The sequence below is a fragment of the Semicossyphus pulcher genome, unplaced genomic scaffold (genome assembly GCF_022749685.1).
Source record: "Semicossyphus pulcher isolate SPU_LCO1_2020_fin unplaced genomic scaffold, fSemPul1.0.p SCAF_3, whole genome shotgun sequence".
Lineage (NCBI taxonomy): Eukaryota > Metazoa > Chordata > Actinopteri > Labriformes > Labridae > Semicossyphus > Semicossyphus pulcher.
In genome coordinates this window covers 14,947,276-14,973,577 of record NW_027211704.1, presented here as the reverse complement: position 1 = coordinate 14,973,577, position 26,302 = coordinate 14,947,276, and the positions used below count along the sequence as shown (strand labels likewise).

Here is a 26,302-nt window from a genome sequence, read left to right as displayed (position 1 = left end):
ACATGTAAACAGAAATAATGTCTTGTTCTGGTGGCGCTTGCATATCTCACGTTATATCGTCATGTGGCTTTACCGTTATGGCATTTGCGGTTCAGGAAGGCCATAAGAAGTGCAGAAAAAAATCCCAAACAAACATCTAAAAAGAAGGTAAGAAGGTAATGTAAGTGTGTCATAGTATGGCATGTGAGGACTGCCAGTAATGCTTTTACTTACTCCAGTGAGCAATTATAGATCATTAATGCACATATTATAAAATGCAATGACATCTTTAGCAGCTATAAATCATGTGTACACATTTAGAGTGATTAATAAATAATATGAAGTTGTGTTTAATATGTTGCAGGTTAACAATAAATGGCCGGAAACATCATTTAGTAAGTGTGTACCTGTTCTGTCATAGGGACAGCCTTTACATGTCCTAGTATGGGCTGGTATGTCTGAAAGGAAACATGCAAAATGAACAATTATTTTGTTGTTGACATTTTGAGCATTTGAAAAGGGAAAACCTTTTTGTAATAAAAAATACAAAAAAACGGTTATGTTTTTTTTTTACATTTGTGTCGATTTAATTGATTTGTGTTGAGTTCATCTTACCAAATAGAAAGCCTGCACACTCAAAAATAATGGTGAATACAGCAGCAAAGTGGGACAGTTCCTTAATAGCTGAAAATGCAACACAAACAGTCTTAAAAATGTGGGTGAATACTTTTGAATATTTTAAATGTACTGTACATCATGTGCATAAAGTGTACTTTATTATGTATGACCATTTAAAAGCTTTACTGCTACTTGATGTCTACTCACGGTGAAAGGGTGTATAGAGTGCTGTTCCCAATCCCAGACCAAAGCAGATTGAATAAAAATGGTAATATTTGTCTGCAAATGTTCAGAAGACTACATTACGATGAGGAATCATCTTCTAAATAAAGTAGAACTTCTTTTAGTATATTATGTGCCACCACTTCCCACTTTATAATGTACATACAGTGTTGGTAAAAGTTAACAAACGGGTTCTTTGTGAAGTCCTGAAAAAGAGACATTATCATGATCTCTTAAAGACAGATCAACACTCATTGTTGAATAGATAAACACAAAGTAGGCTGTCGCTAGACAGAGAGAGAGACTGAAAGAAAGCGAAAGACAGCAGCAAATAGAGTATATGGTAATATAAAATAGTAATATACATATGAGAGAGTGACGAGTGAGAGAATAGATAAAAATTAGGACAGGTGAAAGACCCAGAGACCCAGAAACACAGGTTTACTCACCATTTCTGTTCAGCTGCAGCCGGCTAATTCTTGTGGCAGGTGCAACAATAACAGGATAGTCAACATAAGTAAGACAAATTCCAGAACCTGTATAACCTCTGCCAAGGACTGTGCCCAGCTGAAGGAAAGTCCCAGATGGGATGGTTTTTGCTTTCACATTTGTATACTTTTATAGATGAGCAGTTTGTCGATAAAAAATGCAGGAAACCCTTCAGTTATCTTTACGTGTTTAACCGTGTATTTAATGGACGTGTTTGACAACTGTAATTAATTAACACTTTTGTTTGGCAGTTTTATGTAAACATAGCATAGATATTGATGATGTAAACAGAGAAGAGTTGTACAGTCACTTGATATATATATATATATATATATATATATATATATATATAAAGAAATCAGGTTTTGGTGGAGCTGTATTTGTATTTAAATCAACTGATAGAATTATGTAACTATCTTTGTGACAGTAAATTAATCTGGAAATTTTGGAAACTGATTGTCAGTTCTTAAATTCAGCAACAATGCCAAATCGTTGATGGTCAAAACCTGCTTTTCTGTATTTTATATAACTTTAAATTGAATATTGGGGTCCGGGGAAATTAGTCAGTCTTTCAGAAAATATTTGATAATATCATTAAAATGAAGGATACAACTTATTGTTTCTTTTTCTAGTGCCGTTTCTAATATAAATACCTTTATATTAAGCCTTGTATATAGTTGTAGTTTCATAACAAAGTCCCTAGATGGCAGTGCTGTATTGATATATTTAACAGGGTACCGGCTGCCTTCAAGGACCACGAAATGCATTCTGGTACTTGAAGTCAATAGAAAAGCTAAAGTGCATAGTCATTGAGATACTGGCGCCACATTTAAAACTACATTTCCCTTCACACTCAGAGAGATTTGAATGTCGTTCAGGGGTAGCTTTTTCTAATCGATGATCTCAACTCATGTTTCCTCTGTCAACTTCTTGAAGAGGCTGGAGAAACTCCTCGAGAATGACAAAAGTATCGCCTAGGGTGAGCTTTGTCGAAGTCAGCGGCGGGAAAAGGCAAAGGGAACGAAACGCCATTTAAGTTCCAACAATGCGGTTCAAACAAAGAAGGCAGTGATTTGCGGTCTCGGTGGTTTTCTGTGCTGCTCCTGCTAGCCAGGGCTGGGTCCCGTTAAGTTTCAGCTGGGAGTCGGTGGCTCCGCAAGATGTCTATGGAGGAGCAAGAGTATGCCGAGGCGGTGCTGGTGACAGAGGCCGGGCCCCAGTGGCTCCGAGCCGAGGTCGAACGTCTCACCCGGGAGCTCCGTGAGACAACCCATGAGAAAATCCAGGCGGCTGAGTACGGGCTCGCGGTGCTGGAGGAGAAACAGCAGCTCAAGCAGCGATTTGATGATATGGAGACAGAGTACGAGACGGTCCGACATGAGCTGGGCCAGCTGAAGGAGGTAACCTCAGGTCATAGCCACGCAGACAGCTTTTAAGTATTTTCGGTGGTTGTTGCATTACGTGTATAGGTATGTAGACACTCGGAATGTAACGGTAACGAAGCACATATTCTGTTAGCAGCGCTGTAACGGTTAAAATATTGGTGCAGCAAGGGTTAACATTCTGTGTACCAACGGTGTAGAACGTGTCAGTCAGAGCCACACAGTGAATAATCAGAACCATCATGTTCTGTAAGCGATCAGTGATGGGCCTGGTTCCTTTGAGCTATAGCTGACAGTCTGCCATAAGAGTAGGGATGTCATATTAGTGTGTAGCAGCCAAATGCTATAAACTGTTTTATAAGCAGAATAACAGTGTTGTTCACATTAAAAGAAAAAAATATATAAATAACTGTTTGGTTACTTGCCCGTACTTGCTCTTGGTATGTAAGGACGTCTGCAGCTGCAGTATTATGTCAAATTAGCATGTCTGTGTGGCCAAACCTGCTGTTATGTTTTTTAGGTGTAAAAGTAACTGGGAAGAAATACACTCACCAGCATACTTCTCATATGATCCAATACAACAGCTCTGTCGTAAATTATGCCTTTAAAAAAAGGATAGTGTTGATATGTGATTTACACTGTCCACACTGATTTAATACCTCTTGTAAACAGCACCACGCTACGACCTCAATAATAAACACAAAGCAGAATTTTGATATTTCTGATATTGTCAACAAATATACCTCAATTCCCTTACCGGTGTGTATATTGCGGAGTGGTATGTAGTTCAGTCAAGTGTAAATTGGCATTTTTTATAACTCTCCTTTCCTGATGTTCTAATTGACTCTTTGAAAAAAGTTTCAAACCCACAAAAACAACAGTGCTAGCCTTTGGTTTCCCCTTTATTCCTCCTCACTAGCTGCCACCTGTAGGGATTTGTCAACATGGGTAAAAAGCAAAGCAGTAAGCAGAAACCCTGGTGCACATGGCCGAGGGGTTTCATCTGTCATCATCAGTTAATTCAGCTGGCCAACTGGTTTTACCCAGCCATTCTCAGGGAGAAAATGTTATGAAGATAAACTATGCGCTTGTCTTCAAATCTTTAAGGTCCTAACTTGTGGGAAATGTAGACTTTATTTCATAAGAGTAGTCGGGGGTTTCCCTTTAGCTTAGTCAGAGTTGGGTATTTTTTACATCCAGTTTTGTCAATATTTAGAGGAACTGCATCCCATGACACTTCCACATAGGCTTTAACATTCAGCAATTGTGTTAACCACCAGCGCTCTGAATAATTAATTGTATTTAATTGTGTGTTGTTTCAGTGGTAGCTAAAAAGCCACAAAGGCGTCATATTTTTGATCAGATAACTGCGTCAAATAGAGAACAAGGGGTAAGCCTCTTTCTTAGCTGTAAGACAGGCTGCAAGTGATAGTACACATTACTACGCTTATAATGATCAAGTCCAACAATGACTTTCATTATCAATTTATTCTCTATTTGTTTCCTCAGTTTCTTGGTTAACTGATTAATTGTTTGGTTAGTCCCAAGCATAAATACATTCAAGTTACTATCATGACAAGAAAGGCATCAAATCCTTACATTGAAGAATAAAAGTGAATGTTTAGCATTGTTGCGTAATTGATTAATAGACAAATTGTTACAGACCTATTTTCAATCATTATAAAACATGTGCTGTGAAGATGAGGAGCTGACTTGTGTCCTCTCTGCATGAGTATTGTAGATCTTTTAGTGATTATTCCCAGTTACATGCTGATGTTGATTTTTTGTAATTGTGGTCATGGCGCAGATCACGGTCCAGTCACGACATGACTCACTGTCCTAGTCATGCTCTTGGTATCTTGTGATCATGATTTACTTCTCTCTTTAGTATGTCAATGAGGCTGATGGAGGAAAATCCTCCGTCATCACCCAGTGTGCTGTGGGCTAGAGATCAAATCACATCACGACTGACCACAGCCTCTCACACATATCAATTTCACAGAAAACTGTTAATGAAGAAAAAAAAAAGAAGTGTGGGATGCTGGTGGAAAGGTTTTATTTTCATTCTGTAAATCAATTTACGGTTTGATTTTAAGACTGGAGCTGCTGCATAAATGTCTGTGGCAAAACTTTTAAGGTTTTTTAAATGTGGTTAATTTTAATGTTTAACTTAATTCAAAATGAGTCTAAACTCAGATTTCCAAGATAGATTAAACCGATGAATGAGTTTCTTTTAGGGATGCACGATATTATCGGCACGTTATCGGTATCGGCCGATATCGGCTTAAAAATGAACTATCGGATATTGGCCAACACGCCGATATCCACCGATATAATTAACCGATAAAATAATGGGCTGCCGCATACTTGATTAAATGCCCGACCTCGGCGCGAAGAAGACCTGCACGGCGCAGCGTGATGATGTCACATGTGTCTACCTGCAGCATGAGAGAGTTAGAAGCCAAAATGTCCGTGGTGTGGAAGTTTTTCAAAGTGTCCGAAATAGATAGCAAAACTGCTATTTGCAATGACTGCTCAGCTTCGGTGATGCGAGGAGGAGCCAAGGCAAAGTCTTTCAACACTACAAACTTGATGAACCATCTCAAGACCCGTCACCCCGACCGTTGTGACAGATGTGAAAAGAGTATCACCATTATACTGTACGCTAATTCCAATACAGGAGAGAGTTGATGATCTCTGCAATTAGGTGTGTGGGAAAAAAGTATCGGTAAACGGCAAAATGAGTTGTAAAATATCGGCATATCGGATATCGGCAAAAAATCTAATATCGTGCATCCCTAGTTTCTTTGCTCCCTGAATGTCAACTGGACGGCTATAGGCTTAATTTGGCTCCAGCTTGAGCGTGACAAATTCAACTTTAATGCAGGTCAAATGTAATCACTGCTGCAGTAATGTCTTTCCATGCTTGTTTTGTGTGTAGTATGAATGTCATGATATAACACCAAAACAGAGCAGCAGGGTGACATGGCTCTAGTAAGTGAACCGTCCTCTATAACACAACAGGCGAACAAACAACCAGCAATAAAAGCAGTCAATGAAAGGCCCCTGGTATTTTTATAGAAGGCTTATCTGTCGCCTATCTGTTCATAAACGTGGTTATGTGTTTGGGTCTTTAAACAGGTTGGCTTTTAACACTTGATCAAAGTGGTTTTATTCCCCTATGTTTATTTTTGTCGTCTGTCCCCCAGGCCTTTGGACAAGCTTACTCAACCCACAAGAAGGTGGCAGCAGATGGGGAGAGCAGGGAAGAGTCACTAATCCTGGAGTCTGCTAGCAAGGAGGCTTTGTACCAGCAGAAGGTCCTAGAGCTGCAGAATGAGCTGCGACAGGCCAAAGTCTCGCTCACCAGTGTACAAGCTGAAAACGAACGCCTGTCGTCCATCGCCCTGGAGATGAGAGAGGTAATTGTTTGATTTATACAAATATTAAAAATGTCTGTTTTTATCAAGTCAGTATATTTATATGAAAATGGTTCTTTCCGGCTTAGTCTTCCTTTTGTGTGCTTCTGTATGTTAACCTGCGCTCTGTACGTTGTTGAAACACTGATCCACTATTTACGTCATGTCTGTGGTGTGTTTTTGTACTAGCCTTTTAACTTGTAAAACTGTGGAAACTTTTAAAACTTTTCCTTAATGTGGTGTAACTTTTTTAAGCACTAAAGACTGGCTTAGTTTATACGACAGTTGTAAATTAGATCCAGTATCTTTGAATCAAAGTGCTATGTTTAAAAGGCTCATAGTTAGTGTCAGTTACATTAGAAATGGGATGAAAGAGAAGGTTAGTGAAGCTTATTGATGTTTAGACTACCCTGGGGTCCAGACCACCCCTACTGTAGTTGTTGGGGTCAGTTGTGAGAGTGTTGAGGTAGTGGGGGAGGGTCAGTCAGCAGGGCCGCAGTGAAACCAGCAGGATTGACACAAAGGATGTCCTCCGCCAGGGCTCTCTTTAGCATGGACCGATAAGTGGACCACGTCCTCCTTCCCGTCATTACGCTCGTCTTGCCTCTGTGGAATGTGAAACATGCTGACATGCTCAGTTTACTTGCAGTGACCAGACAGTTTCCGGGGTAGAGCTTGCACAGCCTGGGTGCTCTCTGAAACTATTGAAGAGAGTATATTCTCATTCAGCCCTCCGCATAACGTGCCATCTATTTCCCCTCTTCTCCGGTGTGCAGAGTTCAGAGCTGGCAGAGCTGCAGCGCGGTCAGCTGCGTGATGACATCAGAGAGTACAAGGTGCGGGAGGCTCGTCTGCTGCAGGACTACAGCGAGCTGGAGGAGGAGAACATCTCTCTGCAGAAGCAAGTGTCTGTGCTGAGACAGAGCCAGGTGAGAAGATGGAACTTACTTTTTGTTAAACATCACATTTGTGAAATCTTTAAAGAGTCAAGAGTCAAATCATATTTTTTTCCTATTCGATTAAATTTTAAGGTTTGTTTAATGATCACTGTATATATTTGGGGCACTTTGGCCCAATAAAGAAACTACAATGGACCCAAATCTGTTGAGGAAATTTCTGACAGCCTTATTCATGCTTTTGAACATCTGTTAAGGTGGAATTTGAAGGTCTAAAGCATGAGATCCGCCGTCTGGAGGAGGACTCCCAGTGCCTCCACAGCCAGCTGGAGGAAGCCGTGCGTCTGAAAGAAATCTCTGACCGGCAGCTGGCGGAGGGCTTGGAAACGATAAAAACAGAGCGCGAGCAGAAGGCCACCCTGCGCAAGGAGCTCTCCCACTACATGACCATCGGGGGCTCTGTGTACAACGGCTCTTTCAACATCTCCATCGACAACCTAAAACTCCACGATGATCCCTCTGCCATCTCCGAGCCTGACAACGATGACCTCATCAGGGGCTTTGAGAACGGCTTGGTTAAGGCAGGTGAAGGTGATGAATTACACAGAGCTGCCGGGAGCAAGAGAGGAGAGGCGTTCAAGCCAGCTCCGAGCCTGGTGGACGACCTGCTGAGCGAGCTCAACATCTCTGAGATCCAGAAACTAAAACAGCAGCTGGTGCAGGTATGAAGTCCATTTTTTTCCCCCAAAAAGTAGGTTTAACTTTTGGTTAAAATATGTTCTGTATCATGTGTATACAAGGCCAGAGACAAAGCAAATTAAATGCACAATGCTGACTGAAAATGACTTTTTTTTTTGTAGGTGGAGCGTGAGAAAGTGGCCCTGATCAACTCCCTCCAGGAGAACCAGAAGCACCTGGAACAGGCCTATGGGACTGTGTCCGAGCAAAAGGAAACCGTCAACAGGCTGACAGAGAACCTCAGCGCGATGAGGAAACTTCAGGCCAGTAAGGAGCGCCAGTCTGCCCTGGACAGCGAAAAAGACCGGGACAGCCACGATGACGGAGACTACTACGAGCTGGACATCAATGGGCCTGAGATCCTGCAGTGTAAATACACCGTGGCGGTGTCTGAAGCCGGGGAGCTGAGGCAGGAGCTGAAGACTCTGAGGACAAAGTACGAGGAGTGTCGGACCCAGTATGAAGATGAGCGAGCGCGGCTGGAGAGCGAAGTTCACGAGTTGCGGTCAAGTTTGGCGTCTCTGGAGAAGATTAGCCAAACCGATAAAGGAGAGGTGGCCCGTCTGGAGAAGGAGCTGCGTCTGGTCAGCGAGGCTGCGGGAGAATCACTCGGCAGCCTTAATGTGGCCCAGGATGAGCTCATAGCTTTCAGTGAAGAGCTGGCTAATCTCTACAACCATGTGTGTATGTGCAACAATGAAACGCCCAACCGCGTCATGCTCGACTACTACAAGGAAGGCAAGGCTAAAGTAAGAAGAGGGCAGGGAGGGAAGGAGCCCCAGTCCTCCTTGCTTCTCTCTAACGGGCTGATAACTGAGACTGACGCTGGAAAGTCAGACTCCAGCAGCACCGCATTTACAGTCACCGAGCACCGACCTGAACCAATGAACATATACAACCTCGTAGCTATCATCAGAGATCAGATCCGCCACCTGCAGCAGGCAGTGGACCGCACCACTGAGCTGTCGCGTCAGAGACTGGCCAATCTGGAGCTGAGCACAGTGGCAGACAAAGACAAAGAGGCCTGCATGGGAGAGATCCTCAAACTGAAGTCCCTGCTAAGCACCAAAAGGGAGCAGATCGCTACGCTCAGAGCTGTGCTCAAAGCCAACAAGCAGGTCAGAGGGCCACTCTGTGTCTGTATGTGTGTGTAGATATATATGCCTGCTGTGTTTGTTTCTCAGAGGAAGGATGTTCATTGTTTCTCAATCTTACAAGCCCAACAAAGAGGGATTATCGCCTACAGCTAAAAATAACCATAGACTTATTTCATAAATATATAACTATATAAGATCTTCTTCCTTTTAGACGGCTGAGGTTGCTCTGGCCAACCTGAAGAGTAAGTATGACAGCGAGAAGGGCATGGTGACTGAGACCATGATGAAGCTCCGCAATGAACTGAAGGCTCTGAAGGAGGATGCTGCTACGTTCTCCTCTCTTCGAGCCATGTTTGCTACAAGGTATGATTCCACATGATCACAAGTTCTTATTTTCACACTTTAAATGACCCATGATCAAAGGGGCCAGGTGGTCCAGGGCTCACACTCTAGTGCATGACATCTGTTTTAGCTCTATCCGTAACAGGAAACATATTTTTTAAAACTGACATATCTTTATTCTCTTCTAAATTTGCCTCTTTTAGCATCTTTTTCTAGTTATTTAAGAGAAAGATTGTAAACGGCGCTTATTCTCCATGCTGTTTTATATGCCTGTATATAAGAGAGACACAATGCATTGTGGGAACAGTCTGATGTAATACTTGTGCGAGTCAGTTAGCAGAGAACTCATCCTCCCATCTGGAAATGCAGTCTGGGGAATGGAGAAAACATGTGACAGCAGCAGACAGCAGTTCAAGGCAAATTGCTCCCCCTGCTGGAAACAAACCTAATCTCTTGTCTCTTCCTTTTATTCACCTTTCTCTCTCTCAGGTGTGACGAGTATGTGACCCAGCTGGATGACATGCAGAGGCAGCTGTCTGCTGCTGAGGATGAGAAGAAGACTCTTAATTCTCTGCTACGCATGGCCATCCAGCAGAAACTGGCCTTAACGCAGCGCCTGGAGGACTTGGAGTTTGACCATGAGCAGGCGCGCCGCAGCAGTGCCACAGTGGCGGGAGGCAAGGGCAAAACAAAGGGCAAGGGAGCCTCTTCCAACCATCACGTAAGTCAGAGGCCGTGCTGCAGAACCAACTCTGAGCCAAAAAGTGTCTGCAGAGGGCATGGGTTCATCCTCAAGGCGTCACGTGGCCTTTACAAACTTCTATATCTCATATATCTATGTTTCTACAAGGCTTGCATGTCTCTCAGGCTTTACTTACACCCGTTTCTTCTAACTCTAAGCTCTCTGTTTTTGTAGCATTTATCCCTCTAATACAATAATGTCATATTAATATTACTACTATTATTTCTTAATACCTTTGTACTACTTTCAGTCCATGGTGGTGTTTACAATGTTAGACTGGTCGAGCTCTAAACAATCTCTTTTTTTTGTGCTGCTCTTTGTCCTTTCCAACATAAAAAAACAATATCTAACAATATTTAAATAGTTGCTGTTTTCATAGTAAAATGTATGTAGAAAATATTTTCAGTTGGCACAAATCTCCGAAGCTTGGAGTTGAGTCTTGTATTCGGTGTTGTATTTATATCATTATTTGGCCAGAGAACCACATGAAACTAGAAACCTCAGGCTAATATTAATTTAGCTGACATCTGCTCCTTGGCTGCTTCCCTTTCAGACGAGCTGTGATAATAACAAGCAGGTATAATAAGCCATGGGAAGCTCTCAGCCATGTTCCAGTTCTGTGTCATGTTGATGTGTTTGTGAGTTGTCTTGTGGGCAGAGGCTGCAGTGTGGATGATGACACAGGCATTTAGCAATTGCCTGAAAGTAGCCTCTGAAGATTTGGCTAGGAAAGTTTTCTGTTTTTGTTTTGTTTACCTTTTTTTCTGTTTTATTGTCTTTCTACCCTCTTATTATATCGGACACAAAACCATAAATCTGTGAACATTTTTAGTTATATGAGCCTACACTTGTGTTAAAAGCTATACTGGCAATCTGTTAGCGTATATACTAGCTACCTCTCCCTTTTGTATTGTGTTACTGGCACTGATGTAAAAAGCTTGTGAGATATTGATAATAGAATTAAATCACTGTGACGTTCAAGCAGGTTAAATACCAAAGACAAACAAAGAAAAAAAATACTGTCTGCACTTCTACTGTTCTTTGTATGTTTCCTATTTTCTGCATCAAATTTCCTTTGAATTTTCATGGTTTGTGTTGGCATGCATGACTGAGGTAAAAATGTTTACTATTAGAAGAAACATTGTCTAAAATAATCACTAAAACATACTCTGCAGTATCTTTTACGCATTGAAGCCCTGCATGCATAACTTAGCTCAGTCCTCTGCTTCCTGCTTCCATCTAACTTTCCCAGCTGCTCTCTCCGTTAACAAACTCCATCTCACGAATGCAGTGGAAATTGAAATTTCAACAATTAATTTAATGTGATTTTCCTCTGTTTTATCTTTCCATTTGCAGTAAATCAATCTTGCCAAGTGTCCTAAAGGGGGTCCGTCAGAGTGTCTGTGACAGTTGCCAGTCACCTACGCTCCTGGTTCACTCTCTTAATCATGGTCAAATCATGCTATCGCTAACGCAGGAACTTATCCAACAGTATTTGCCAAGGGCCTTGTTTTAGAGTGCCAAAACAAGTATGTCAATTTCTGTCAAAACATTTTGACTGCAGAAAGAATGACTCATCGTGTCAGCTGCCCACTGGAGTCCTTCAGTCTTCCAACAATATGCACCACTATTCTAACTGAACCAGAGGAAGAATCAAGATGGGTGCTGCGCCGATGCTCATTGCCTGCGTTTCTCTGACTGAGCACTTTTTGTTTTACCGATTTGCTCTTAGTTGATTCCTACTTCTTTCTAAAATCATACTAATTGTGTCAAGTATTATGCAATGTTTTTTACTGGATGTGCATGTTTATCTGCCAGATTCTCTATGACATTATCAAGTGATTCAGCACATTTTTATCTCTATTTATTTTATAGCAACAAAACCAGACATTATGTTGTATTTTTTTAAGAACCAGAACCTTTAACTCGCTGTTAAAATCAAACACAAGAAACGTTTCTGCCTTAGTTGTTTTCCTTTTGGCCTTAGATTTCGGGGTGCCTTTCTGACAGCCCAGAGACACATGCCATCAAGTTTCAGGATTTTTGATATCCATGCCTCTTGTTTGGCTTTATATTATTTTCACCTTATTATCCTTTTAATATGGAGCTTCAATTTCAGGTTCTTGATTTTGTATAATTGGACTCCTTCTTTGTGCACATGGCAGAGCTGTTACAATTGTACTTGTTACAAAAAGTGTGGTTGTTGTGACTAAGTAAGAATAATAATGCAAAACGTATTTAAAAAATGTCTAAGTTAAGGTCAGATGTTAATAGTATTCATAAACTTTATTCATGAAGGAGAGTTTTTAATGTAATTGTTTTAATACATCTTTTTGTAAACCTTTAAAGTCCTATCATTTCTGCCAACGGTAAATCTGCGGTGCCATTTTCTGTGTTTTATTAAGTGCAATTTACAAAAAAAGGCAAGAACATGTTTATTCTTTGTAAAAGAAATATTTTACACATTGTTGCTCACAAACTTGGTCCTAATGAATTTTGTTTTTATTATGACTGCAGCTGTATTTATTTGACACTGTTCAGACTACAGGATGTCATTGTCCTTTTTATTTCATAAGGGAGCTTTGAGAGGAGGTAGCCGGTCAGAGTAGAGAAGAGACTGAACTTGTGGTAAGCTTCAGGACTGTAGCCTGCTACTGTCTATGCTAACAGGAATGGCTGGTGAAGAAATAAATCTAACTTTCACAATACTGAGGTCTTTATTCTTTATTGAACCCCCACACTCCACCACCACACACACACACACACACACAACTTTCATTCCACAGTAAATTTTACAATAGCCATTTAGAAATAAAAAAGATTTTGGAAAAAAATGGAGATATGGACTTATCTTACATTATTTAACAGTTGTGGAAACAGTACTGGTGGTTCCATTGGTTGTGTGCTGGTTGTTATTTCCTGTTTTTTGCATGTGTTTATTACTACTTTTTACAAAGTACATAACTGTGCACAAGATATTCCTAAATTATACTTTTTTAGTGAGGGAGGACTAAATGTTTATATATATGTACGATTTTAGAGCTGTCGGTACAGTGGAAAAAGGAATTGTTTAGGTTATCCCTTTCTACGTTCATTTCCATTTCCGGTGAAAAGGAAGAGTTTTTTTCCCTTTTTTGAAGACGTTGACGTAAGCCACTCCCTGCGAACGAGGTGACGTAAGAAGGCGTGTCCAACAAAGGACAGAGGGGACTCCACAATGGGAGGTTCGTGTCTTTCTTTAAATATAAATAACCCCTTAAAATGTAGCTTAGTGGTTGTTCGTCTGTTGTTTCAATTAAAAGACTTCCCTTTCGAGCCATACTTCGAACATTTCCACAGCACTAACGACCTGAAGTGTTTCCTCGCTTTGCCAATGACAATGTAACGTCTCCGTTCAAGCTTGTTGAGGTTTCTGAAAAGTTTCTTACAGTAAAACACATTTGGCAGGAACAAAAAACAGTAATGCGAACACACAAGTTTCTTGAATAAAAGGTGTCTTTAGACAACATTCCCGTTTCTCCGTGCCCTCGAACTCCTCTCCTTCCACAGTTACGAGGAAACACTGCAGACATTGTCATAATTACGTTGAGTAGCGTCCTCTCCCAATAACAAAGCAAGCCCACGATCATACGGTGTTTTGAAGGGTTTTTCTAATGTACTAAGTTTTGTTCTGAAATCTCCTCTCTGTTAACATGAACAGACAGCTTTCATGAGCAGCTGCTAGAGGACAGCGCCTTCCTCAGAGCTGAACGGAGACTAGACACGGAGCTGGTGGACAAACTCATCCTGCAGCTCAACAGAATCTACCCGCAGATCCTCACAGACAAGGAGGCCACCAAAGTAGGTCCTCAGACACAAATACTCCCCCTTTGACTGCTTGCAGAAAGTGTTAGAAGAGAGTGAGGGGAACATTTGCATTTTTCCTTAAAAACCTACTTTGCAAAGTCATATTTGGAAAATGTATGAAAAGTATCCATCATGAGGCAGAATGAGCCCTGTCAAGATAATATTGTCCTATAGGACAATATGTAGTATAGAAACTACTAATATGCTGTAAGAATTTGTCAGCGCCATTTATAATGGACCCTAATTGTGTTGTACTAAAATCTGTAATGCATTTTATTTGAAAAGTCATCATATATTTTCTATGCCAAATCTTAATCCTAAATGTAATATGACTAAATATAACAGTGATGAAAATGTATGGTTGTAAGAAATACATATTTCCTGCCTAACTTGGAGTAAATGAACGTAGTCAATCAAACAAAAGGCTCTGTGGTAGTGTCAGATCTATGGACTTTTCAGGCCCTGAACACGTGCCGTGGTTAAAAAAACTGTATTTAAAAAAAAAAGAAGATGTTTACATATACAAGTTAAATGACTCTATGAAGAGACGATAAAACAACACTCAAATGTAAATAATGAAACACAGTCATGAATAATAACAGTGCAGATGCTTATTTCTTGTCTTTGTCAACAAGCATTCAAGGAAAGAGCATTTCCACTTTGAAATAAAAAATATCCCATTATGACTGTTGTTGTTGTTACACAGTTCAGAAACTTGGACGTGCCCACAAGTGTTCGACTAGGTGAGCTCCTGACACACCTGCAGAGCAAAGGAGAGGAAGCGTGCAAAGAGTTTTACAGAGCTCTTCACTTGCATGTAGAGGAGGTATACTACAGTTTGCCCACACGGCTCCGTCTCAGAGGTAAGTCCCCTAAAAATGCTTCTCTATTATGTGTAATCCCAGTGAGATTTTAGTTTATTATTTAGATATTACAGAATTGATTATAAGTATAAAGTTGTGTATTTTAATATATTTTCTACATTCAGACCACTGAAATTGTTGTGTTTTGCCGGCAGACTCCTTAGATCCGCTCACACATCCACGTGTGTACCATCAGAAACATGTTCTGAACGACAGAGGTAAGATGTTGCATTCAGTAGAAACATTCAAACTGTTTCAAAAATACTAAACTGCTTTTCTTCGATGTTAGGCATCAAAAACACTATATTATCAGTATATGATTCAGTGACAACCTTCAATAATAAGGAGTAATCAGTGGGATTTAAACTTTTCCAGGCTCAAAGTGTGTCATGTAGTCGTTTAGCAGGGAAAAACACACCCGGAAGTTGTTGAATTATAGTTATGTTGTTATCTCTCTCCAGATCCCCTCTTCTTTCTGGGCTGTTTCAGCGTTGCAGCAGGAATGGCTTTACTCTATTACTACAGTGGTAAGCAGCTCTCCAGGGTGGACATTGCCATTGTGATATCAGATATCACCTGTAATATTTACGAGCTAACGTGTATCATCTTTAGGGTATTTACAAAAATACCATTTCACTGAATAAGTGTTAACTTCAGTTTTACTAAGAAGGGGCTTTGTGTTACAGAGGCTAAATTGACAGGAGGAAGCCGGGCCCTCGGGATGGCTGCTCTCGGTTTGAAAAAGAAAGCTCAGGAGGTTCTCATATGGTACACTGAGGAAAGCCTCATGAAGTAAGGGGTGACTCCTGCACACAAGGTGCTTTAGCAGTTCTGCTCACATGAATGCTACTTGCACTAAAGCACAGCAGAATATATCTTTGCAAGAGTTGAATGATAATGTTGTACTCAGTTGTACATGTTATTTTGCTTTTGATTTTAAGTGGCTCTTATTTCCCCATATGTTGATATCAAAGTGGGTTAACAACATGCAAGGTAAGATCACAGTGAAATCAAAAACAAGTTGAGGCATGAAGCAGCTTTTACAAACCAAATTAAACAAGCAAATACTCTTTAAAAGTTCAGCTTACATATTTTATAATACAATAATTATAGCCTACCAAATATGAGTACATTTTGCAGCTATAAGATAATTAATCTTTACTTTGCTTACTTGCACTTTGGTGCTAAAACTCAGGCCAGACTTTTTTTTTTTTTAACTTTTTTTTTGGTTCAGTCAGCCTCTAATATTTTTCTTGAGCCTCATATTCTTATACTCATATGTTTTTAGGTTAATTACGAAATATTTCTCCTCATCGGCTCAGTTATCATTGATGTCAGCATATTAAAATACACGTAAATGAATGTACTCCCCAAACTGACTCAGGAACCAGTCAACCGGTACAGTGCCAAGCTCTCGGTAGAACATAACCGCCCTCTGGTGGTTGAAGTAAACTACATCACCAAACACGGCTTCTGTTAGTCTCACAAGTGCCTCAAAAATTCTGCTGCTCAAAGTAAAACCTAAAAAAGAGTTTAGTCGTTTGAACGGCTGGTGATAATGGGGAAGAGGGTCCATATTGTAATATTTGAAACGAGTTTATTGTGTGCTATGCAAACACATGATTGCTTGTACCAATGAGCTCCCGCTCTACTAGCACGGTGCATTATGGGTAGAGTGAGGAGCAAACAAAATATATACAAATATCGGATAAAGATTTCGTTTTAAAAGCAGCAACAACCTCGGATGTATTGGTTATAAACGATAATTTTGTTTCGTAGTATAACTTTATTTACAGCACCGTAAGTGTATACTCCTTCAATAAGTCCGTGTATATCAGGTGACGTAACCCGGAATAGAGTTGTGTTGTATGAAAGGAGAGAAGGTTAGCACTCCCCTTGACAAGGATGGAATTGGCCCTCGTGGCCTTCAACACACATACGGTTAAGGCATTGCCACCTACTTCGTGGCATCTCTAACCAAGTTTTTTTTCTATCATTACACGCTGACTTTCTTTTACGACGCCTAACTCTCTAAAGTTATATATTTATCTCAAACCACGTCTCCTGTTCTCACCATGTAGCTGGGACCGGAAACGTGCCTGAATATTTTCCCGTGTCTTTGTTTCCGCTTGGGCTGTTAGGGTGGAAAAATGTCATGTTTCCTGTTGGCCTGGAGCATTAAGCTCAGTGTTTAATATGCAGGAAGACTGAAAAGATGAACGACTGGTTTGCAGTTAATCTCACAGAAACAGGCGGCTGAGTTTGTGAGAGTCCAACCCCAGCTATTTCTATATATTGTATCCTAATTGTTTATTTTCTGTGCCTTTTTGACAAAAATACATAGATGAGTTAGTATCTGATAAAGTCAATTGATTTTTACAAAAGCGACAGATTACATTTTATGGTATTTCTCAGGCTGTTTGTAAACAATTTCCTAAAAATATTAAACATAGAGGTCTCTGGTCATAACACAACGATAACGATGGTGCTTTGTTAATCTGTATTTCTCTGTGGTTTTGTGGTTAAACTTCATGATATCAGAAGCCAGTATTTGAACTTGCATGGCTTTGTTGTACTCCATAAGTTTATCATGTTATTCTAAGAGGAAATTTTGATATTGTTGGTTGTCAATTAATGTCTCCTTATATAGATTTAGTGCCTGACAGTTCTCTGTTTGTGTTGTGTGTAAAGATGCCTTAAACTTACAAGTGCCATCATTTTTAGGATGTAGACTGTTGTCTTTGTACAAAAAACAATAACGCGTGATGAAATTAAACACATCTTATCACTTTTGTATTTTTATTTATAAAATTTTCAAATATTCATCACAGTGTGCAGTACAAGATCATATTGTAAAACCTGTTAAAGTTTTTGGTGCTAAAAAAAGGGATAAAAAAAGACTAAAAGTACATGTACGCTATATACTTAAATCCAATTACACATAACTAATACATACAGGTAAATCAATATAAACATAACATTGCAAACATTGCATAGCACTAATAAACAATGTACGTAAGGTCCACTTCATTAAAAGGTTTATAACACAGTAAACAGTCAAATATTTAAAGCTGTTTTTCATGTAATACCAATGAGCAGCAGGAGGCCAAGCTGGCTCCTGATTGATGCACTTTCATTTGGATAATGCTGTGGTGATTAGGCTGTTTGTTCCTAAAGATGTAGGCATACATAAGGCTTAGACTGAAACACACAGACACATTTAAAATTGACTAATAACAGTAAAATGTACTTATGTCCCAGGAAACATTCACAATGGTTGTGACTGACGCACAGTGTATTGCTCCTGATATGTTTGCTTGATGAGTAAAGGCATCAGCATCCTGAGCATCATACGAGGTAAAAAACTGCCACATAAAATAAAAAACTGACCACACATTTGTTCTAAGCCCTGGCTAGAGAAGAAGTAAACCCCCTCTAACACACACACACACACACACACACATGCACCCATAATGTCACCTGATCCTCAGGGTATGTTGATCTCCTCAGGCCCGGGAGGTCGAATTACAGACAAATGAACCTGCATGCCATTAAGTTTGGTGAATAAATTAAACATCCTGTCCATTTTTTAAAAGTAACTCGGAGGTCCATCTTTACCAAGTTCATCAGCAGGCATGGAGGGTCACCTACTGGGTGATCAACCGGTCGGGCTTGGCCGTTGGACCCCAAAGGCTGTGATGAAGACGTTGACCACGACTATGATAAAGACGAAGGCTGTCGCGAGGTTCTCCAGGATGTTTAGCTTGTAATGCATGCTTTCATCATTCAGGTTCCACTTAACTGACAACAGAGACGAGACAAATGTTAACAGATATCACAGAGTTCTGCTTAGTCAGTAGGAGTGACCTTCTTCCCCCACAAGGGGGCAGCACAAAGTTTCCTGTCGGGTTAGCAGTGAAGTAATCATTACTGACACTCTGATATAAACTAAGCACTTCTGACAGCTCTGCCCTCAGGTCAATAATTAGCTTCTTCTTCCGTGAGAACTTCACATACCTCTCTGGTCTGAGACGAGAATTATTTTTACTTTCCTTTTTCGTTTTAGCAAATCTCCCGCGGGACAATGTGTTTGTTTTTTTTATAACCCAACAGAGCTCTTTAAAACTGGATGAGCCGAAGCAGCTGACAGACGTCCTTCCTGCTGCGGCTCTCTAAACTCAGCTCTCTATCACAATAGTATTCTCTGTTAGGATAAGATAAGAAGAGACAGGAGGGGGGAGGAGGGAGCACAGCAATGTATGGAGAGGCAAACTTTGTCCTGCGAGGGTCATCCCTAACAAATTTACCTAAACGGTACATAAGTCACCAAGATGTATGTGCCAAGAGAAGCGTGAATACGATTTTCAGCTTGAGAAATGCATTAAAGGCGTAAGGTTGTAAATCTTCCTTCAGCTACTTGTGAAAAAAACTGCCTCAAAAATGCAAGTTCTTACACCGGTAGAGACGCTCTGCAGGTTTATTAGAGATGGACAGTCTCAAGGAAAGTTTGTCCGTCACATAAATTAAAAGTAAAGTAACACAATGGCTGAAAAAGGGGGAGAACTGGTTTGTAAACGTCTAAGTACACACGGAAAGCAGTCGTCTGTTGAGTTCCTATAAAGTGCGTGACATTGGAGTTACACATGCATGCACGACACAAGCACATGTTTTGGCTCAGAGACATGCTTGTAACTTCCTTTGAATGAGTGTTCGTGCTGAGTGCTAATTCGGTGTCACACACAGGTTTGAGTTGTGAGTTTCTCACACAATGTCGCATATACTTTAAATAATAATACAGTAGAAGACACTTCAATTCAATTTCTTTCTGGTAGAGTAAACAAAACATACTATATATTATTTTGCATTATTGTAAATCTTCACATGTGAATGCTAACTAGACGTACCTATGAAGATGAGTAGAACTCCCACCACGATCTGCAGGATGAGGGAGATGCTGATGAGCGTGATGAGGGGCACGTAGAAGGTGAAGTCGGATCCTTGCTCCAGCACGGCCTTCAGCTGCGACGCGTTGGCCATCAGCAGAGCCACATCCAGCATGCTCTCTGCTGCACTCTTCTTGTTGGCATAGTGGTTCATGTTGAGAGGGCCCTGCGGCCTCCCGAAGCGCCCTCGCAGCGGGACCTGAACACAAACACAAACACTGACATCAGCATGACTCAGAGCGTGACACGCACTGTAAGAGACTGCAATGTGATACGTGAGGAAGCTGGGTCAGTGCAGGATTCAGACTGATCTCTTTAAGTGTGTTATTAAGGGATCCGTTATTGCAGATGCAATTAAAACAAAAGCCATCAGATGTTAGTGTTGATATAATCGGTTAGGTATCTTTATTGATCTATTCTAGCCTCTTGTAAAAGAGAGAAAATGAAAGTATTCTGTTGGATTATACATAAATGGGCAACTGACTAACAGGAAATTGCATTTTCCCAATCTTAGGAAACACATGAACTAAAATGTTCCACTCTGCTTTACAGATCACAGAAGTGTATCAGCCCAGATGCAGACATCCTCAGCAAAGCCGGCACTCCATGAGAGAAAAGATTATAATAGTTATCAAAATTCACATTTAAAAAATGATTAACTATCAGCTTATTTAGCCTACATATAGCACAGACTGATACAGTTAAGAAAGAATATCAATTTAACTTTAAATTTCAGTGTTCCCTCACTTTTGTTACTCTTTCAGTTTCAAGATCAACAACTTTATTGTTATGACCAAAAAAAGTACCAGAACTGATTCATGTGCAATAGTACTTAAAACCAAATTTGTGCAATCGCAGTTTGTTTGTTTGCTGTGGAAGAAGTGAAAGTGTTCAGTGGCTGAATTAAAAGGGAACACACATGACCCACAAGGTCACTGAGTGAGTTTCACGCCAGAGGTTAAAAATAATTTTGGTTTAGCTGACCAGGTCACACACCCAAAACCCATCATGGGCGCCACAGCAGCCTCCACCCAAACACGGGGAGAAGTAGGTGAAGACGCTTATGAACATGTAACAAACATCACAAATGCACCAGAGAGAGTCCACAGGAAAACATGCATTTTTTATTATTAATAATATTATTAATTAATATAATGTGAAGTAATTTTAACCCCAAAAAGAGAGGTCTTGTTGAGGAGGCTAATACTTCCTTTTTTGTAACGGAAAAAAGTTGACATTTTTCGAGTGAAATATGAATGTGGCTAAGACCACATAATAAACAGGAAACCAGGACCACATTCGAGACCCCTGAATGGCAGATGCGAGTTATGTTCTCAGGGTTTCATGGAGAGCAGTTTAGCCCTCCAACAATGACACCTTTGTGCACAGGTTGGCAGCATCATACCCTGAGGCTGGACTCAGCGTTCCTCTCACCACACCTCTGTCCACCTGCCAGGCCACTGAGGAAAAATGTGCTCATGTGGTCGACCAGCAGAAGAGCCACTAGATCTCTCACTCTTTTCCAGGGAGTTTTAATCTCACAAATTTCCCTAATGTCTTTTTCATTATTTCCTCATGTGCAGAGGCGGGGGGGATTTCAAAGGGGAAGCCTTACATTCCTACTGAATACTGTTTGGTTACATGTATTTCTTTTTGCTGGCCTGGTTGCTGTTTTGGAGAATAAAACAAAGTTGACTTTTTTTAGGGGGCAAATAAATTATAGATAAGAATTCTATCGGTGCAGTGACTCAAGGTCTCGCGGATACTCGATACAGCATCTTACACTGTATCTGAGATAGTTCTGGTATGAGACCAACTTTAGTAACGGACAATTATCTTTATTATTTATTAGCCTGTATCAGTTATAATATTTTGGTCAGTTGTGTAAGCTTTTGCTGTAAAAGACAGAAAAGAGGCAAACACAAGTATCTAGAGTCCAAAATTACATCTTTAAATGGGCTGTTTTGTCCAACTAACACTCAAAATGGCAAAAATATTTCATTTAAAATGAGGTTTCAATGTAATAATTGTCGGAAAATAACATTTAAAAAAAGTTAATTGTTGTATTAGTTAAAGTTTATTTCACCATAAATACACAAGTGAACCTGCTGTAGAGGGAGAGTTATGTGGCATATTAATTACCACTTCATATTATTAGCGATATAAAATGCCAGGTCTGTGGGAAAACCTCTAATCCCACATTCTTACTGGTTTTCCTCATCGTAAAGCACAAGATGTATTGTTGGAAAGAGCCCATATAAGCTTGTATTTACATTCTTGAATGTAAACTGTACACAAACGCACTTTGAACCCATGTGGTCAAATCACAGCCCTGATTTGGATCACAGACCGAGCTCAGCCACTTGGATTCTTTTACTGAGCAAAGATTGTACCCTGCACCCACATGGTCCTCTGTGTCATTATGTGTAAACTGAGACGTTGTAGCTAACTGAACGGGGCAGAGGTTCCGCAAAACAAAGCGACTAGTTGTAACTTTTTAACTAGTACGTATTAGTGCTAATCCAAAGCCGCTAACAGGTCCCATTAGCTTAATGTATTTAAGAAACGGACACTCGTTTAGCGACCGTGGCTATCATTAAACAACACAAGGGAGTCTGAACGGATGGGAGAGATGATGATGAAAACGCTTCAGCCATCGATTTATACAGTAGCCGATATCTTGTACATGGACTCGGACATGTTCCTGCGGGTGGTTTACACCCGGCTGAGTCTGACCAGGAAATTAGTGGTCATTTACTGAAAAATTAGCCAGTTACTTGCCGTGCTTTGTAACGGGCACCGGCGCTGCCTTACCTCCGCCTCGCCGTTTCGGTCAGCATCACCGTTCATCTCCAAGTTTTCCGTAGGCATCTTGAGGAAAAGCCGCGTTAAATCCCGGATTGGTTGGTTATGTATAGTGTGGTCTTCACAGAAGCCAGTGGTCCAGCCGGAGGTCAGAGGCACAGACTGTATACAAAAGCCTGCCGTGACGACAAGAGGGTAGAAAAGCCACAGACTACCGCCCCTCCAACATGAGGGCGGCTGACCGCTATAACCTGTGGGCTGTTAGAAGAAGTGAGAGCAGAATGCCACTCAAAAGCGACAATAGTAAAGATGTTATTTCCCACACTTAAACTGAAAATCTGATGTAATGGGAGTCATGAAGGGGCTTTACTTGGGCTTTAGTCCCTGACATATCTACAGGCGGGACATGACTCTTTGCTGCCACCCTCCGTCTTCATGCGGTACTGCAAGCAGATACACAACCTGGCAACTTCGCCAGTCAAAAAACACTTTCATTGGTTTATTAGTTGTTGTTGTTGTTGTTGTTGTTTTTTTCAAATTAAGTGACTTATTAAACAAATTGACTTTTCACAAGGATTGACACTATAGGCCTATATGAATATAAATCAGATGTGTTATTGCATTAGAAAGCTGTAATTGCATTTCAGTAGGAAAGCTTGATGTAATTTTATCCTAATTCGATTAAACCCAAATGTGTTTAATAATTTGCACGATGTAAACATATCAACCCAAATATTGAAGATTAAAACTAGATTTAGACATAGATTCCTTTATAAACCTTGTAGGGCACATAACAATTAGATTTTTGATAATCCTTTGGTAGTAAATACTTGAAAAGGGGAAATTTACTTAATTAATTGATACCAATTAGTTGGCTGTCCCACAGCCTGAGTTTCTCAGGGCCTATGGTGGCCATAAGGGGCCTTGGGCAGTAGCTCACTGTGGCTTTTGTTTTAAATCCAGTCTTGAGTAACATTAAAAGTGACTGGATTCAATGCAGATAAGTAAATAAATCAATCAATAGAATATTATAAAATCAAATAAAGTAAATTTTGACTTAAAATTATCTTCACCTTTCCTCTGATGCCAATTAAAAGTACTGCTCACTTGAGATAAAGCAATTATGCCACATTAATTCATTCACACACACACTTCAGAGTTGGATGAGTGGTAATGGTACATCAGCTTGTTACTGAAAATATCCTTAAAGATAAAATGTGTTTAAGCTAAATTGGCGAGGAGAGAAAACAGCAGCACGATCACTGAAGAGTCTTATCAATGAAACACATCCTGTGATCCTGTGTCACCACCAGGAAATGAGACCCCGTGAAAAGGACGGCCACACACCGATTGTCACATTCAGGATTTCACATTGTAAACAGACCCCACAAAGCCTGTCCTGCAGAATGGTTCCCTTTATACCCACCGTCTCCCTAGTGATCTGGGCTGCATGGTTTGACCTTTAAGTCTGACCCCGTAAAACCTGAAAGTATGGTTGATCGTATAGAGAAGAATACTTCTGAAGACTTTATTCTTGTCAGGAGTATCTTTTCTTTCCCTCTTCAAATTTTATGATCCTTTGGTACAAAAGAAAAGTTTTTTTAGAGAATGACAAGATGGCCCTTAAACCCGAAACTTTTTCTTTAAGACAAAACTCTAAAAATGTATTTTTTCTACTTTCTTGATGTATGTGAACTTGTATTCATTAATAAAGATGACACAAAGTTGTACAACAGGGACAAACTTTAATAATACCCGCCTCACTAACATAATGAGCTGATTGATAACCATAACTAACAAACTTAACCCAACTTTCAGGCGACTGTGAGGAAGCCTGTAGATGACAGATAACAACTATACCAAAATACATTCAATAGATTTAATAATTACAATTCTTTATTTTACTAAACACAATGAGAGAAAAGTTTCTATTAGAATCCCAAAACTATGGAAGCCCTAAGGGGACATGCATCCATTAATTTTATTTACTCCATTTTCCCATGAAAATGAGTCATTTCCGGTTAAGATCACGACTTATTTTTCTCGTTATCTCGGGATAACAATGCTGTTTTTTTTTCGTGATAACGGGATAATTTCAGGCAATCTAGAAAACAAAACTACGGAGGCCCGTAGCGGACATGCATCCATACATTTAGAGTAATTTCCAGTCGTTTTCTTGAGATCTTGAATTATTTATCAAGTTATCTTGAGATAACAACGATGCACTGATGTAACATCAGATGGTTATAACTCGTATGCCCAGAGTTGCAAAGGCACAAAATGAACAAGGAAACAGGCTAACCTGACCGCATTAGTGTGGGCAATAGCAGCATGGCATGTGGTGTGATATCACGGTGACCAGCCCCTTGTTTTGTTTTCTAGATCGCCAGAAAATTATCCCGTTATCACGAGAAAACAAGCTTTGTTATCTCGAGATAACGGGCCAAATTAAACCGTGTTAAACTTTGTTTTCCTGAGATAACGAGAAAAACAAGTTGAGATCTCAAGAAAACGACTGAAATTAATTTATCACGGGAAAACTGAGTTAATAAAATGTACAGATGTCCGCTAAGGGCTTCCGTACAAAACCATAGGCTGTTCACTGTGATATCACAGACCAGGACATGTCATGCTGTCATTGCCCAGGCTAACGAGGTCAGTTACGCCTGTGTATGTTTTGTGCTTTTGCAACTCTGGGGCTACCGGTTATGATCATCTTACGTTACAGTGGTGCGGCGTTGTTATGTCGAGAAAACAAGATAAACAGGTTGAGATCTTTAGAAAACAACCGGGAATTACTTGTAATAATATCTAGTAAATAAAATATATGGATGCATGTCTGCTTAGGGCTTCCGTAGAAAATAACTTCTAACATGGACTACATAACTTATATCAATGTTAGGTCAGAACTAAGCTACTGTATGAGGAGTGTTAGAAAAGCTGTGGATCTATTTAACTCACCCTTTTATAGACTAGATTTATCGATGTATAAAGTTTTTAAAAATATTTTCTACATAACTGACATGGATTATTAAAAATAGTAAACGGTAAAATAAAAGTGTGCACAGATTTAAGAGGACATAAAAAGCATAAAGACTCTGGAATAATCTACCACACGCAGTGATTTAAACCACTGTGTGCAGTGTGTTACAGACAGAATACCAGAGAAAGCTTTCCATGTCATCAGCTCATCACTCTGCCTCCCCACACACCCTCCGTGTGGATGAGTATAATATTAAGATGGGGGCCGGTGCGTCTTATCCGGTGGCCCATAATTCCTAGCAGCGTCCCTTGTGGTTGGTAGGCTTTAACAGACATCTTCCCATTGGAGGCTCCGCGCATCACAGAGAGGGCGGACAGTGGTGTGGTCCACGCAGCCTGTGTCACGGGAGGCTGAGGGTGCCGCCTAAAAGCGTGCAGGTTTATTGGATACGTGTTGTTGCTAGGGGCGTGGGCTGTGCCGTGAAATATTCTACTTTCCCCCAAACCTGAGATGAGAAAGAGATAAAAAATCAGGAAGACAATATTGGTATCAGCCTGGCGAGAGATGCGCGGAGAGCTTCCTGCTTCAACCTGAGGGAAAGTGTGCCGCAGTGGCATAATCTGATAAGCTTCTCTCCGTCTTGCACTCCGCTCCAGGACAGCATCGAGGAGGAATAAAAGTGCGTGAGGAGGGTTAAAGGAGGGATGAAGGGGAGCTGAGGTCACACCTCGTGGAACTTATTCAGATTTTCACCCGGAACACCTGCGTTTTATTAGCATGAACCGGATCCCTGCTCGGTGCGTGTTTACAGGGATGACAGCTGCGCACTTGGTCCCGTGACGTGTCTTTGGGGGGGATTAGCGCGTGGCACTGCCTAAACATCCCGGACTGGCCGCTGTAGCCGGAGATTTGTCTGCGGAACAATCACATTTGTATAG

General features: G+C 40.5%; 3 protein-coding genes and 1 non-coding gene across 4 annotated transcripts; 3 read left to right on the top strand and 1 right to left on the bottom strand.

The window, feature by feature from the left end:
• The first annotated feature begins 2,242 nt into the window (after positions 1-2,242).
• bicd2 (bicaudal D homolog 2 (Drosophila)) lies at positions 2,243-12,612 on the top strand. Its single transcript, XM_069678396.1, has 8 exons — positions 2,243-2,708; positions 5,900-6,112; positions 6,886-7,038; positions 7,263-7,727; positions 7,866-8,861; positions 9,052-9,203; positions 9,672-9,903; positions 11,281-12,612. Exons 1-8 carry the CDS (start codon positions 2,469-2,471, stop codon positions 11,281-11,283), a joined length of 2,454 nt encoding a protein of 817 aa, XP_069534497.1. The 5' UTR covers positions 2,243-2,468; the 3' UTR covers positions 11,284-12,612.
• A 508-nt stretch (positions 12,613-13,120) lies between these two features.
• card19 (caspase recruitment domain family, member 19) lies at positions 13,121-17,421 on the top strand. Its single transcript, XM_069678438.1, has 6 exons — positions 13,121-13,148; positions 13,625-13,764; positions 14,477-14,633; positions 14,789-14,851; positions 15,095-15,160; positions 15,320-17,421. The coding sequence occupies exons 1-6, from the start codon at positions 13,142-13,144 to the stop codon at positions 15,427-15,429; spliced, it is 543 nt and encodes a 180-aa protein (XP_069534539.1). The 5' UTR covers positions 13,121-13,141; the 3' UTR covers positions 15,430-17,421.
• LOC138606641 (U6atac minor spliceosomal RNA) lies at positions 16,495-16,622 on the top strand. Its single transcript, XR_011309366.1, has one exon. It is a non-coding gene; the product is annotated as a U6atac minor spliceosomal RNA (small nuclear RNA).
• Positions 17,422-17,463: 42 nt separating the features above from the next.
• On the bottom strand, positions 17,464-22,541 carry ninj1 (ninjurin 1). Its single transcript, XM_069678643.1, has 3 exons — positions 22,391-22,541; positions 19,538-19,775; positions 17,464-18,434 (listed from the first exon to the last, which is right to left on the bottom strand). Exons 1-3 carry the CDS (start codon positions 22,445-22,447, stop codon positions 18,292-18,294), a joined length of 438 nt encoding a protein of 145 aa, XP_069534744.1. The 5' UTR covers positions 22,448-22,541; the 3' UTR covers positions 17,464-18,291.
• Positions 22,542-26,302: the final 3,761 nt, after the last annotated feature.

Excerpts from the sequence above, each read along its gene's own strand:
- bicd2 (XM_069678396.1), top strand. The coding sequence starts at position 2,469 with ATGTCTATGGAGGAGCAAGAGTATGCCGAGGCGGTGCTGGTGACAGAG. Across the intron at positions 7,039-7,262 it reads CTGTGCTGAGACAGAGCCAG|GTGGAATTTGAAGGTCTAAA; the intron begins GTGAGAAGATGG and ends ACATCTGTTAAG. Across the intron at positions 7,728-7,865 it reads TAAAACAGCAGCTGGTGCAG|GTGGAGCGTGAGAAAGTGGC; the intron begins GTATGAAGTCCA and ends TTTTTTTTGTAG.
- card19 (XM_069678438.1), top strand. Across the intron at positions 13,765-14,476 it reads CAGACAAGGAGGCCACCAAA|TTCAGAAACTTGGACGTGCC; the intron begins GTAGGTCCTCAG and ends GTTGTTACACAG. Across the intron at positions 14,634-14,788 it reads CACACGGCTCCGTCTCAGAG|ACTCCTTAGATCCGCTCACA; the intron begins GTAAGTCCCCTA and ends TTTTGCCGGCAG.
- ninj1 (XM_069678643.1), bottom strand. The coding sequence starts at position 22,447 with ATGCCTACGGAAAACTTGGAGATGAACGGTGATGCTGACCGAAACGGC. Across the intron at positions 19,776-22,390 it reads ACCGAAACGGCGAGGCGGAG|GTCCCGCTGCGAGGGCGCTT; the intron begins GTAAGGCAGCGC and ends GTTTGTGTTCAG. Across the intron at positions 18,435-19,537 it reads AGTTCTACTCATCTTCATAG|TTAAGTGGAACCTGAATGAT; the intron begins GTACGTCTAGTT and ends CTCTGTTGTCAG.